Source organism: Protopterus annectens, chromosome 13.part0 (assembly GCF_019279795.1).
Source record: "Protopterus annectens isolate FY-2018-M chromosome 13.part0, PAN1.0, whole genome shotgun sequence".
Lineage (NCBI taxonomy): Eukaryota > Metazoa > Chordata > Ceratodontiformes > Protopteridae > Protopterus > Protopterus annectens.
Window position 1 is genome coordinate 462,332,840 of NC_056747.1, and position 15,874 is coordinate 462,348,713.

The 15,874-nt window shown below is 40.3% G+C and overlaps 1 protein-coding gene across 1 annotated transcript in view; it reads left to right on the forward strand.

Moving 5' to 3' along the window:
• The window catches only part of UNC13A (unc-13 homolog A), a 5,702,976-nt gene that overhangs the window by 2,111,158 nt on the left and 3,575,944 nt on the right, over nt 1-15,874 (forward strand). The window contains exon 5 of the mRNA XM_044054109.1: nt 10,451-10,574. Coding sequence (XP_043910044.1) covers nt 10,451-10,574 — 124 coding nt within the window. The remainder of the gene's footprint in view (nt 1-10,450; nt 10,575-15,874) is intronic.

Below are 15,874 nucleotides of genomic sequence, written 5' to 3' on the forward strand. Positions count from 1 at the left end.
TGTCCCTTGTTGTGGTGACAGGCCTGTGCCCACCATCGAAACTCCTGTTGCAGGCAGGGAATGAGGGTAATTAATGTTTCCAGGCTGTGGAAATGTTGAGTCCAAACACTTTTTAGATACCATTGTAGTTTCATCATATGCAGTCTGGCATATGGAATTAGCAGGATGCAGGATGCCATGAAGCCCAAAGCCTGCATAATTTTTCTTGCAGATAACTGGGTCTTTCTTGCCAACATTTTGAAGTAAGAAGTCAGTTGCCTTTGTTTGTCTGGCGTGAGATAAGCCATCTGGGCAGTTATATTTAAGCTTGCACCCAGGAATATTATCTCTTGAGAGGGCACTAGTTTTGATTTATTTTCATTTACTGTGTACCCTAGGCAAATTAGTAATCTTTTTACAAACGCCAGATGCTTTAGTAGAATGTCCTTGTTCTCTGCTTGAATGAGGCAGTCGTCCAAATAAGGATATATTTGAATTCCTCTTTGTCTGCAAAATGCAATTACTGGTGCCAGGCATTTTGTGAAGATGCTGGGCGCAGTAGATAAGCCAAAGGGCAGTGCAGAGAATTAGTAGTGCATTGAGCCAGCTATGAATCTGAGGTTATCTTCTGCAAGATTGTCTGATTAGGACATGCAGGTATGCCTCTTTTAGGTCCAAAGTTACAATCCAAGCCTTCTTGCCCAGCATGGGCAGAAGCTGCTGCAGAGTCAACATTTTGAATTTTGGAATGTCCAGAAATGTGTTTAGAATAGACAGGTCCAATATTGGTCTCCAGGCTTTGTCCTTTCTGGGTACCAAGAAAAGTCTTGAGTAAAATCCTTGTCCCTGCTCTTGCTGTGGTACTCGCTGAATGGCCCTCATGTCCATGAGGGATGAAACTTGCTTTTGTGCCTCTGCCCATTGATTGTATGGAAGGTCTGGCATACCTTTTGCCCTTGGCAGGGTGTGAAAGTGGAACCTGTAGCCCTGAGACACTATATTCAAGACCCATTTGTCCTGGGTGATCATGTGCCAATTTTGTGAAAAAAGTGCTAGTTTTCCCCCTAAGGGGTCTGCCAAAAGATAAGTGCTTGGTGCTGGCAGAGGAAAGTCATTGGGACTGTTTCCTGTATAGCTGTGATTTGTCTTCTCCGCTTTTGGAGGTAGAAGCACCCCATTGTTTAGGCCTGTATGAGCCTTGGGGCTGGGATCTGCCTCTGGGGTGTCTGTATCTGCCTCTTTGTGGCCTGTCTGACACTGGAAAGGACCAATTCTTTGTGGGCCAGTTCCTGCTAAATCTGGGTGGCTGCACCTGTAAGAAATCCTTAACTGTCTGCATAGATTTTGCTTTGTCCTCCATTTTCTTTAACACCTCCTCTGCTTTAACACCAAAGTGTCATGCTGTAATGGAGCATCTAATAATTTTGTTTTAACATGATCAGGCAGATTCTGTTCCTTTAACCAAGCATGCCTCCTAATGACAGAACCCGTAACAGCGGCCCTGCAAGAGCCTGCAGAGAATCAAAACCACATTGCAAAGTATGCCTTCCCACTTGTTCAGTTACATGCAACAAATCCTGCATTTCCTTGTTTTCTGCACATTCAGAATTTCTTAATATTTTCTGTTTAAGCAGTGACATTAAGTATTGCTGATATTTAAGAATATGAAATTAACAATTTAAAGCCTTCTCAGCCAAGGTAGCAGAAGTGTAAACCTCACCCCCCCCCATCTGTCCAGTGCCCTTGAATCTCTATCAGAGGGGATAAGGTTTTTTGCAGTGGAAGCCTTGACCCCTTTGAGACCCTGAGAAATAGTTTCTGGGTCAGCAGCAGGGTTTTTATAAAGAAATTTATGTGAATCTGGAACCCTGTAGTATCTGTCTGGCTTAACAGGTGCAGGGTGTAGGGTCAGGAGACAGGCCGGACTCTGAAAATACATCATCTTCAATGTCTAAAACAGGGGAGATAGCAAGAGGCCTGTGCTGAGGTAGTAAAGGAAAGTCTCTGAGCCTTTTCTTAGATTCTGAGTAGTCTTGGCTCTCCCAGTGGAAGTGCTCCCTCATGGTATGCAGGGTTTCCCCAAAAGAATAATCCTCAGGAGGAGAGGCTGAAGGGATAGATTCTTCAGCAGCAGAATCCTCATAGGGAGGAAGAGTATTCCTGTTCAGAAGAGAGTCATAAACTATATCAGGCAGCACAAAATAGGGATAGAAGTGCATTCAAACAGGGGCTGTGTGTAGAATTACATTTTAATTCACTAGGAAGACTTCTCTTACCAATGAAGCAAAAAATGCAGACGAAGATGCAGGCAATCCAAACTTTTCAGTAGTCCCGCAAACAAATGCAGTCGACAGGATACACGTACAATGAAAAGGAGTTCCACACACCACATGGGTTTTATTAGGTTGAGTGGGCTGGGTAAGGCAGGTCTGACATCACAATGTGGGAGGAACACAGGCTCTTCTATTCAGCATGCAAATCAGGCGGGGATTACATCACTTTGGGGGAGGAAACATCCTGATAGCTAGAGCAAGAGCAGATGGCAGATGCGACATCATAATGTCAGAGCCAGCTACAGGTTTTTCAAGTTGGTTTGCAAAGTGAAACAAAAACAGTATAGAAAGCTAGGAAGCAGAACAGGGAAAACAGTTGAGTGGGTTATTTTTTAAAGCTGCAAGGGTGATTTTTTTAAGCTTTATCAAAGAACAGGGACTGGAAGAGTCAGCAGGTTGGGGAATCTGCTTTAATATCCTGTTGTTTTCCTTTAAGTCTTCCTTTGTTAATGCCCATTTCGATGGCTTGTCCTTGTTAGAGCCAAAAAGTCAAAGACGCACTAACCAGGTGTGTGCAAGAAGGAAAGACTCTCTCTGCCATAGGAGTCTGTTTTTCCCTACCTTCTAGACCTTATCCAAAAGGTCAAAAGTGAGGAAAAATGGGGTTCCAAAAATCCCAGAGAGTTTTTCCAAGACACACGTGGTGATTCTTCCCTCAGGGGCAGAGGGGGAAGCAGTAATGGAAGTTGCCTGCCATGTGACAGAGGGGGTCTGCAGAACCAGGGTGACAGGGAATATTTCTTTGGCAAGCCCTTCCAGCATACCTGAAAGGAGACCCACCTGTCTGACTCTGGAGGCAGTTGGGAGTCACTTATCTTTGTACCCAGAAGCCTAGCAAAAATAAGAAAAGATAAATGGGTATAAAGCATCATGTACAGAGGTTACTCCATACCCTTTTCCTTCCCCGTCCCAAACATAAAAAATATTGGGATGTCCCACCCAGTCACAGGAAACAAGCAACCCTAGAAATACAGACGTTGCTAAAAAAAGGAGTCATCCAAGCAGTCCCCGCAGATCAAATAGGATCCAGGACTTACTCAAGGTTCTTTTTAGTTCCAAAGAAAACAAGAGACTGGAGACCCATACTGGATCTCAGCAGACTGAACAAGTCTGTAATAAAGACAAAGTTCTGGATGGTGACACTGCAGTTGATACTTCCTTTTCTGGGAAAAGACAATTGGATGTGTCCTATAGACCTCCACGATGCATACTACCACATAAAAATAGACAGGCCATCCAGGAGTCATCTGCAATTTTGACTGTGAGCCAGTCACTACCAGGTTCGAGCTCTGCCATTTGGTCTCACTACAGCCCCCAGAGTGTTCACCAAATGTATAGCAGTAGTTACGGCTCGCCTGAGATGTCTAGGATACCGAGTCTTTCCGTATCTAGATGACTGACCCCTAACCAACACCACCAAGCATCTACTAACAAAAGCAAGAGACATCAGACTGAAACTCTGTTCCCATTTAGGGATCACAATAAACTAAGAAAAATCTGCCTTATTGCCATCTCAGCATATCGTTTTTATAGGCATGGATTTAGACACTAGAAGAATGATGGTAAAGATTCCCTCAGAAAGAGTACAAGCCCTTCAGTGACAGGTTGTAGACCTTCTTTTCAAAAGGAACATTCAGGCAAGAACAATTTTAAAAGAACTAGGCATCATGGCAGCAATGATAAACATAATTCCATTAGCACAGCTGCACATGAGAATTCTACAGTGGCTGCTGTTCACTTAGTGGCCCTTTCAGGAGCTTCCAATATCACGCCAGATCATGTTAACAGAATCTTGCAGAAGAGACCTTTGTTGGTGGCTTCACTCCAATCAAGTGACTTTAGGTCGACCCTTTGTTCTTCCACAACCGCTAGTCAAAGTGACCATGGATGCTTCCCAAATAGGGTGGGGAGGGGGCATTATCAGGGAAAGACAGTCCAAGGCACTTGGCAGGATTATGAGGGCCACTTGCACATTAATGTCCTAGAGATGAGAGCGGTGCTTCTTGCATTGCAGGCATTTCAAGACTCTTCCTCTAGAAACAGTTGTGATCCAAACGGACAATATGTCAGTTGTATGGTATATAAACAGACAAGGAGGAACCAGATCTTACCCCACTTCGTTGAGAGGCCCTGTGAGTATGGCAGTGGGCAACCTCCTCCCAACACTTTCTGGTAGCAATACACATCCTGGGGAAATCCAACATGATAGCAGACAAACTCAGCAAGGCAATACTGATGCCTCACCAGTGGTCTCTGAAACAAGACATAGTGGAAATGATTTTCCAAAAATGGGGCCAGCTTTGCTGCAACCTTTTTGCCATGTCCATGAATGCCAAATGCAGCAACTACTTTTCCCTACTCCCCCCTGCGGGGGAGCTCCCAAGGGATGCACTTGTGCACGATTGGCCCTCGGGTCTTCTCTATGCCTTCCCTCCATTTCTATTGATACCCAAAGTTCTTCAGAAAGCCAGTGCATTGGGAAGGACCTTAATACTTTCTGGCCTGTACTGGCCATGTCAAATTTGGTTTCCCTTTCTGTGGACTCATCTTCAGGAGGAGCCCTGGATTCTGGACCCAGTTCTGGATCTTCTGACTCACCCGTCGGGAATGCTCCATCTATCTCTTCAAACCCTCAAGTTGACAGCATGGCTGCTCTGATTCCCAGTACAGCCAGGCTACCTGACCTTTCACCTTCAGTGCAACATATCCTGATTTCTTCTCACAAAGCTTCTGCGAGAAGATTAAATCTCAGCAAGTGGAAATGATTTTCCTCCTGGGCCTTGGAAAATCATATTGACCCTTTCTCTGCACCTATACCTGCCATACTGGAATTCTTGGCAAAGCTTTTTCAGGAGGGGGCAGCTGCAGCTACTATTTGAGTTCAGTTAGCAGCAATCTCTAATTTCCATTTTGGAGAACGGGGTCCCAATATTATGTCCCACAGACTCTGTAAAGTTTTCATAAGAGGTACTAGCCTGTTAAAACCACCCATTAAACCAGCTCTATCCCCGTGGAACCTACATTTTGTATTATCCCATATAATCCTTTCCCCCTTTGAGCCTGCATCATCCTGTAACCTAAAGTTTTTAACCTGGAAGATGATTTTCTTAGTAGCTATCACTTCAGCTAGGAGAGTTTTGGAGCTGCAAGTGTTGTCCAGCAAGCCTCCTTATATGCTATGCCATAAGGACAGAGTCTTACTTCGTGCAAACCCATCCTTTCTGCCAAAAGTATGCTCAGAATCAAACTTAAACCAGCCCATAGACTTACCATTTTTTTCCCAAAGTATGTCAGTAAGGCAGAATATATGTTACAGCAACTAGATGTACATAGACTATTACGTTTCTACTTACACAACAAAGGACTTTAGAAAGACTGACCAATTGTTTGTATCCTTTTCAGACTACAAGAACGGCGCTCCAGTAGCAAAAAACACACTATCCAGATGGTTGTCAGATTGCATTACATTTACCTACCAATCCATAAACAAACAACTACAAGACAAAATAAGAGCTCATTCTACAAGGGCTATTTCTATCTCTTCTGCCTTTCGTGCAAAGCTGCCAGTTTATACCATTTGTGCTGCAGCAACATGGGTAAGGCCTCTTACCTTTATCACTCATTACAAAGTGGATTTGGCCTCCAGGGACAAGGCCTTCTTTGGGTACACTGTTCTGAAGAATGTTCTCCTATGAGTCACCCAAGAAGATGGTGCTAGGGACACTGTCCCACCAGTAGAAAATGAAGGCGAGACAGGACAACATCACATAAAGAAGTTATGTACTCACTATAACATTCCATGTGAGTTGTCCATCTCGCCTTCATTCTTACACCCCACCCTCCTGGAGGATCGAGAGGTAACTATTTGGTGTCTATATTCTCTGACATGCTTCTTGGCTTGTAAAATAATAAAAAATCTCTTATATGCGCATATTAGTATACCAGCAAACAAGATCTGAGGAATTCCCTAAAGCATCATGGGATAGGGAGTAAGCTACAAGCTAGCTGGAGACCTCGAGCTTTTGTAAATGGCCAAGTCAGAACCAAGGATCAGTTCTGAACCCACCAGTACAGAATGAAGGTGAGATGGACAACTCACATGGAATATTATGGTGAGTAGATAATTTCTTTTTTTACCTCTTGTCTTTCTACATCTTTCTCAGGGAGGAGTGATAAAAGCTGTCTCTCCTCCTCCATTAGGAGAATGTCTTTTTTTAAAGAATGGTTCTGCGCCAGTGAAGGAAGATTCTTGGAGAGTAGTTCTGGATTTTTCCTTTCTTAACTTATCTCTTATTTCTCATTTATGTTTTATGGTGGTTTTATACTTAAAAGATAAATATCATCACATTCCTGTAGATCCACATTTCACAAATTTTTAGGGGATTCTGTGTCTAGATCACATTATCAGTTCTCTTTATTGCCCTTTCATCTATACTCTGCTTTAAAGGTACTCACAAAGTGCCTAGCTCCTGTAATAGCCTACTGCAGATTACAAGGGATTCATGTTTTGCTTATTTAGATGACTTGCTTATCTTTGCAGAGTCTTTTTCAAAATTTCAAGAATCATTCACCTTTCAGGCTGGGATTCCAAGAGAAGAAAGACCTTGTGTAACTCCTTCCCATGGGATTGTTCACTTGGTGTGTCTCCTGGACATTTCAGTTCAGAGAGCTTTTCTCCCCAGGAAAAAAAAGAAATTTAGTGGTACCCGAAATCTCCATGGTTAGAACATCAATACCCCCTGACATTCCAAATTCCAGTTTTGGGGTTTGTGAAAAGGAAGATTTTATGATGGAGGCACCAAATTTGTCAGAATCCAGGTCTCCCATTTTCCCTCCCTGCTCCACACAGTTTGTCACAACAAACACTTTGGACCTTGTTTTGGGAGCAGTGTCTATTGGGAAAAAAGTGCACTGTCTTTTTAAAAGTTAAGACAAACCAAAACTCATAAACACAAAAGAGATATTGATTGGTACTTATAAATACTCTCATTTCTCTCAGTTGTCTGTGGTACCCAAGACCTCTACAGGTATTTACAGCCAACACCACAGTGGTGCATAAAAATGCAAGGGGAACCAGATCTTACCCTCATTGCAGATTAGCTGTGGTAGCTTGGGATATAGCTTTTCAGAATAATCTCACTCTACAGGCATCTTACATACTATCAGAGCAAAATTTCATGTCAGACAAGCTAAGTAGGACCAGACAAATCATCACAAATGAATATTGAATCAAGGTGTCTTCCATGAATTGATCCAGTTGTGGAGAATACCTCAAGTAGTCTATCATTTTGCTTTCAAGCACAATAATCAATTGCCAAAATGTTGCTGAAAGACTCCATGCCAAAAAGGCCTGGAAGATGGATGCTTTTTCTTTTTCTTGGACAGGAATGTTCCTGTATGCATTTCCACCCTTACTACTAACATCCAGGTTCATTCTGTACATTCATAAAGACTCTCCAAAGATCATTGTGGTAACGCCCTTCTGGCCCAGGTGACAGTGGTTCTCCCTTTGTAAATGGTGAGGGGTAATTAACACAAACTTCCTCAAAGACTAGATGTGCAAACACAAGAGAAGGGGTGTTTAATACATTCTGACCCCAAGCAACAACAACTAACTGCCTGAATGACTTGAGTTTTAATACATTTTAAGCATCCTTTTTTACTGAGGACATGGAGCAGGTACTAATGGAGGTAAGAAAATCTGCTACTTGAAAAGTATATATTAGTAAATGGAAAATGTTTTCTGGTTGGTGCCAAGAAAATAACCAACACCCATTCAGGGCTAGTGGCTCTCTTGTTAGACATTATTTGCATGAGTCACTATTCTCTGGCCTGTTTTATTCCTCCATCAAGCTTCATTTAGTAGCTTTTTCAGCATATCTGCCCATGTATCTTTCTCTTTTCAAAACAGTCTAATGTGAAAATGTTTTTGAAAGGGGTGTTGCATAATAAGCCTGCTTGGACACAGGTAGCTTCTCCTTGGGATCTAAATATTTTATTAGAAAAACTAACTCTTGTTCTACTTGAATCAGCTCATGAGGTTGACCAGAGGTTCTTAACATGGAAAATAGTTTTACTTTTTGCTTTAACCTCAGCAAGAAGAGTATCTGAGTTATAAGCTCTTATAGTGGGTCATCCTTATCTCCTTTTCCACAAAGATAGGATTTCCTTGAGAATAATCCTTCATTTTTTGCTTAAAGTTGTATTAGAGCTTACTGTAAGCCAAGCTATCCATCTCCCTGTCTTCTTTCCAGAACCTAAAAATGAGGGAGAAAGGATACTGCAGACCTTGAATACCCACAGACAACCTGGGTATTATCTTGACAGAACATTCTTTCAGAAACTCTGATCAGTTGTAAATTTCTTTCTGATGAAGGTAAAAAAAAAAGACAACCTGAACCAAAACTGACATTCCTAGCGGATGTCTCAGGCTTTTACTTTTGGTTTTAATCACAAGTCAATTACAGGCAGGGTTAAGGCTCATTCTGCTATGACCTAATATGTCACGTTTTGGAGACAGTTGTATTCTAGAGCTAAAGGTATCAACTTGGTCCTCAGTTTTACAAAGCACTATAAACTAGATTCCTTCTTCAGGTCTTGGAAGAGCTTTGCTTGGACCACTCTCCAGTAGCCTCTGGACCTTCATACTTTCTCCATCCAGTCTTTGCTCCAGTAATCTACCTGTATACCTATGGCTACTGCAGCAGTGATCCATATTATGAACATGGTAAAGTTGTGTAAGTAAACTTACCATAGCAGTAGATGCTCAAATGATTGCTGCTGCTGCAGTAGCCACTTCCTCCATCCCTTTTATTTTTGTATGTTTTTTATTTCCAGTCTGAGGACCTTTTATTCTTGTTTTCCTATCATTCTCCTTTTCAGAGCGGTAGTCTGCCCTTCTCTGTTGACTTGAAAGCTCTGAAGAGTTTGGTGTCCAACTCTGGCTTTTTAGTCAGCTCAGCTCAAGCTGATGAATAGTTTGGGTGCATGGAATGTGCCCTGAAATCTTTGTAAGCTGGCTGACTGTTGTATCTTTAACATGATATAACCAACCCATATAGCTAAGACTATTGCAGCAGTGATCATTCAAGCATTTATTGTTATGGAAAGTTTACTTACACAACTGTACTTTTTTAAGGCTCTTAAATATTGTTTTCCTGTTATTTTTTAAACTGATGATTCAAGTCAGTAAATATGACAAATTCCTGCAGTTTTCAAATGAATGTTGTAAGACAGCACTTTCAATGGGGCTGAAGTCTCAATGGCACCTGTATTGCCATAAACTATCATTTTAATCCTTTCTGCAAATCTGGTATGAACAATAAATAGCTTATTTGGCCTCAAGGGGAAAAGAAGGTAAGGTCTCACACAAAGATAATAATGCATAATCAGGAAGAACAAGATAGTTGAGGAGGTCTCCCATTAAATTACAAAACATCATCATTTTATTGATTTTATAGTTGAGAATTTTTTTGTGTGAATCATACTTACTACTCAGTTAACACGTCTTTCTGAATTTTTTTGTGAGTATAGTAGGTTACACTTATTTGTTAATTCTAGGATACATGCATTTATGCTGTCACTCATACACTGCACAATTTTAAATGTTTATACATGCAGCAATCTCACGTCATGTACTGTGTAACCACTGATATATATAGGAAGTATGGGTAATACATGACTTGACACATGCTTTGAAATATTGCTGAAGTTATTCCTCAGAGTTAGTTTAAAACATGTGTGAGTACTTTGAACATAAATGTATTTTCAATGTGAAAACCAATAACTCTTGCCTGTCCTGTAGTTACAGCATATACAGCCCTGTATTTAATATCTTTATCGAAACTTTATATATAGCAACAGGCACGTTAACATAATAAAACAAATAACTACACAAATGCCTATACCAGTTTTTATGTATATATTTCTGAAATTAAAGAACCATAAACTGATCACAGAACATAGGCTGATATTTATTTATTAAGTCCTGTATTTTTCTCATGTGTTAAAACAGTTTACGTTTTTAGTGCGGACCATATACATTTATTGCAAAATTATGAAGAAACCAGTTGATGGCAAAACCCAGCTACTTAATGTCTTACCCTTTTTGGTAACCCTTCTTTCTCATTTTTATTTAGGAGGGCCCAGGTGAGTGGCTGATCCTCGATTCCCAAGTGATAATGGCTGACAATGAGATTTGTGGAACAAAAGATCCCACGTTTCATCGCATTCTGCTGGACACTCGATTTGAATTACCTCTTGGTAAATATTTTCATCTGTTTTATATTCCTTCGATTTGTTAGGAACCTTTTCCTCTTGTAAGCAAGCAAACAATTTGATATAATTATAGAAATGCTACCATCTGCAGATTAAGAAAAAGTTTGCATTGTTATACTTGCAAGCACTAATGAAAAAATAAATAAATAAAGTGGACTTATACTGATATCATTTTTGCTCTGACATAAGTTTGAGACTCAATAATTTTGAGACCTAAAACTTGAACATTTAAATGCAATTCAGGAGAAGTAATACTGAACTGCAAATGCTGGGGTCTATATTGAAACATTGAATGCTGAAAACAGCGAACGATGTTTCATCGACACATTTTCAGCGAAAGCGAAAATGTCGAAACCACAGAACAGCGATTTCTTTCCTAGGGAAACAAATCACTGTTCGAACCAAAAAAAAAAAAACACTTCCAAACACATACACATGTACCCTAACCCTAATTGTACCACCCCCAAGAAAAACAGTAAACTACTGATTACACATATGCACATAACCCAACCATACATCTAACGGGAAAAAAAGTAAACATTTTAAAACATATGCACTTACCTTAACCCTAACCCTAAGGTCAGTAACTCTTGCACATTTACGTAAACAGTTCCAAACACATACACACTTACCTCAACCCTAATTCAACCCCCCCCAAAAACAAGTAAACAGCTGAAAATACATACACACGTAACTCAACCATACATCTAACGCAAAAAAAAAACAGTCAACACTTTCATACATATGCACTTACCTTAACCCGCACCCTAACCCCAAGGTCAGTAACTGTTGCACATTCACGCTCAGGAGCTATACCGGACAAGGGACCACACTACAGTGCAGAACACGGCAAAGCAACAAAGTGGTCAAGCGACTTCTTTCCCAGGGAAAGAATTCACTGAACAGCCGCTTCGCTGTTTTGCCTGTTCGCTCTTTATGTGTCGACGAAAATGTATCCGACAAAATGCATTTTTGTCGTTCTAATAGGAACCCCAAAAGTTGCTGTTACATATTAAAAGCACTTTTTGCAAGAGGTGGAGCAAGCTACTCCCAACACCCTATGATATGGGGAGCTGTACTCCCACATCTATGCTGCTTACAGTTACTATCTTTAAAATCAGTGTAACACAGAGAAATGTGAAATTTTCAACATTAGATCACTGTTGCAGTAACCTGAACTGTTTGAGTTATACCCTGTCAAAGTATATGACCACCTTCCAATTTTCAAAGCTTCAGGACACTTTCTTTACACCTTGACCTCTGTGGGGCTCAAGGAGAGAGGCATAAAAGCATTGTATAGATCACCAAAAGCTTCAGAGCGTTCTTTCTATTGAAATATATTCTCCCTGCAGGCTTCATTTTTTTTTTAAATATATTTACAGTGGATATAAAAAGTTAGACACACCCCTGTTAAAATGCCAGGTTTTTGTGATATAAAAAAATGAGACCAAAATAAATCATTTCAAAACTTTTCCCATCTTTAATGTGACGTATAACCTGTACAATTCAATTGAAAACAAACATCTGTTAGGGGAAAAATATAAAAAAATAAAAAACATACAATAAGCTGGTTGCATAAGTGTGCACATGCTTAAACTAATACTTTGCTGAAGCACCTTTTGATTTAATTACAACATTCAGTCTTCTTGGGTAGGAGTCTATCAACATGGCACATCTTGACTTGGCAATATTTGCCTACTCTTCCTTACAAAAGCACCCCAAATCTGTCAGATTTCAAGGACATCTCTTGCGCACAGATTTTTTATTGGATTTAGGTCTGGGCTCTGGCTGGGTCATTCCAAAACTTTAATTTTCTTCTGGTAAAGCCATTCTTTTGTTGATTTGGATGTATGCTTGGGATCATTGTTATGTTGAAAGGTGAAATTCTTCTTCATCTTCAGCTTTCTAGCAGATGGCTGAAGGTTTTGGGCCAAAGGTGACTGGTATTTGGAACTGTTCATAATTCCCTCCACCTTGACTATAGCCCCATTTCCAGTTGAAGAAAAGCAATCCCAAAGCATGATACTGCCACCATCATGCTTCACTGTGGGGATGGTGTTCTTTTGGTGATCCGAAGTTTTGTTCTTGCGCAACACATACCTTTTGGAATTGTGGCCAAAAAGTTCAACCTTGGTCTCATCAGACCATAACACATTTTCCCACATGCTTTTTGGAGACTTGATGTATTGTTTTGCAAGTTTTAGCTGGGCCTGGATGTTTTTCTGTGTAAGAAAAGGTTTCCGTCTTGTAACCCTACCCCATAGCCCAGACATATGGAGAATATGGGAGATTGTTGTCACAAGTAGTACACAACTAGTACTTGCCAGAAATTCCTGCAGCTTTTTCAGTGTTGCTGTAGGTCTCTTGGCAGCCTCCCTGACCAGTTTTCATCTTGCCTTTTCATCAATTTTGGAGGGACGTCCAGTTCTTTGCAATGTCACTGTTGTTCCATATTTTCTCCACTTTTTGATGACTGTCTTCACTGTGTTCCATGGTATATCCAGTGCTGTGGAAATTTTTTTGTACCCTTCTCCTGACTGATACCTTTCAACAATGAGATCCCTTTAATGCTTTTAAGTTCTCTGCAAACCATGGATTTTGCTGTAGCAGGCAACTGAGTAAATGTCAGGAAAATCCTACTAGGACAGCTGAACTTTATTTGGGATTAATCAGTCTCTTTAATTGATGGCAGGTATGTACCCAAGAAGACTGAATGCTGTAATTAAATCAAAAGGTGCTTCAATAACGTATTAGTTTAAGGGTGTGCACACTTATGTAACCAGCTTATTGTGCGTTTTTTATTTTTTATATTTTTTCCCTAACAGATTTGTTTGTTTTTCAATTGAATTCTACAGGTTATAGGTCACATTAAAGGTGGGAAAAGTTTTGAAATTATTTATTGTGGCCTCATTTTTTTATATATCACAAAAACCTGGTATTTTAACAGGGGTGTGTACACTTTTTATATCCACTGTATATAAATGGGTATCCTGTTTTTCCCATCTGTCTGATCTGACTGATAGGTCCTTGAGTGTTTGTCAGATATGAGCCAGCAAAACTATTTATTTATTTATTTATTTATTTATTTCCAGTTTGATAACCGGGGAAGTCCACTGGGCTCGAAAGCCCGTTTTCAGTGGAGGCCCGGGGAGAAAAGCTCCATGATAATACAATGAAGTAATACATTGCACACAAAAATACAAGCATACATTGATGATAATACATCGAACACAAAAACACAGCAGAAAGAGAGTAAACTAATACATTATTCACAAAAACACTCAGAGTTCTAATAGCACAATATTTTAACAATTCTTCAAAGATGAGGTACATTAGGCAGTATACATAAGAAAATCTTGTTTTTATGCAACTATAATGTTAAGTGGAGAAGTAAAGAAGAAGGAAAATATAGAATGAGTTTGAATGCAGGAGCAGGAATGCATTGGAGAAGTGAAGGAGAGGCAAAAAGTTAAAAGGAGAAGAGAGGTCAGGAGGAAGATGGCAGAAAAACAGATAGAGTAGTGATCCTTTTATGATAGAGACCAGAAGAACTCCTTAAGAAAAAGGCAAAAAGATTCAAAAGTGAGACTAAGCATACAGGTGGGCAGAGGGAGGAGCACCTAAAGGAATTAAAGGGTTTGGTCAGGGAGGGGGGAGGAGATAAGAGGAAGAGGGAGGGGAGCTACGGAATGAGTCTGAAGAAGGGGAACCAGGGGTATGGCAGAAAGGAAATAGGATGAAATAAGATCTAGGTAGGGAGTATACAATTACATTTCCAATTTTGGGAAAGGTGGGAATGGAGAAGGGATTTGAACTGTTCATAGCTTGTAGTAACTCTTAAGAGGGAAGGAAGTGAGTTCCATTTTTTTGCTGTAGTGTAAGAAAGTAGGAGTTGGCCAGGGGGTCGCTTGGGTCTGTACACAGATATGAGATTTTGGTGGCTAGATCTTAGGGGCCTTGGAGGAGTATATAAGGTCAGGCTATTGGATAATGCAGGGCAAGCAGTAGGGTTAAAAATTAGTTTGTGTGCAGTAGTAAGTTGGAGGAAATCGAGTTGATTAGGGAGTTCTAGCCATTGGAGCCTACGGAGGCAGATGCAGTGGTGAGTTGAGTGGGGGGAGTTAGTAGCGAATTTGGCAATTTTATAGTAGCAGCTTTCTAGTTTTGAGGAGATAGAAGTGGTGAGATTAGATAGAATAGGGGCACCATACAGTAGAGAAGGGAGAAGGAAGGTCGTGGCGAGAGTTTGTTTTGTAGATGGAGTAAGAAAGGTAGCATTTCTGTAGAGCATACCGAGTTTCTGATGAGTTTTTTTTATGTTTATTTGAATATGATTATTAAAATTCAGGTGTTCATCAATGGTAACTCCGAGTAGTTTAGCACAACTAACAACTTCTATTGAGGAGTGGGAGAGGCTGGAGATTAAGAAGGAAGACTTGTCTAGAGTCATTGCTTTTGAGGGAGAGAAGAGAATGATGTGAGATTTGTTGGCATTAAGGGAAAGATGATTTTGAAGCATCCAATTTTCTGTTGTTGTAAAGGCCAATTGAGTTTTGGCTTGGAGTTCGGGAAGGCTAGGGGCAGAGCAGATAACCGTGGAGTCGTCTGCATATTGTACTATTTCAGCATGAGGGATTGAAGAGTGGAGATCATTGATAAAAATGTTAAAGAGTAGAGTAGACTAGTGTTCCAGCCTTTAGCCCATTTCTGCAATAGCATTTTGTCATGTGGATTCTCACCTCTGTACAACTAGGTGCTCTTCCTCAGTATTTTTACTGCTCTCTGGAAAAAATTTCTCCAAGCTCCTCTGTTTTTATCTCCTTTGCATCTCATGTGCCCTTTCAACATCATATTCTCGACTTTTACATTTAGAATTTAACATTAAGATGGTTACAGTTTGTTAATCATAGGTAGTATACAATTTTTAGAAGTGTTGTAGTTTTTCTAACTGTTGCACTTAGATTATGCCTCTTGTTTTCCTAACTCTTAGAGTTTGACTTTGAGTAAGTGTGTTTGAGAGAGAGAGAGAGAGAGAAAGTGTATGTGTGTGTGTGTGTGTGTGTGTGTGTGTGTGTGTGTGTGTGTATGTGTATTTCGTACTAGAATGGATGCAGAAAAAAGTTTCAGAAAATTCAAAAGGTGTGCCCTCAAGATTTCACCCAGAAACCTATGAGTTGTGTGTGGTATGTTTGGTATTGGACATATTTTAGTGGAATGTTCCATCTGTAAAGATTTTGAGCTTCGCGCCCTTTCAAGCATGAAAAATTAATAATCAAGTGGCTGTT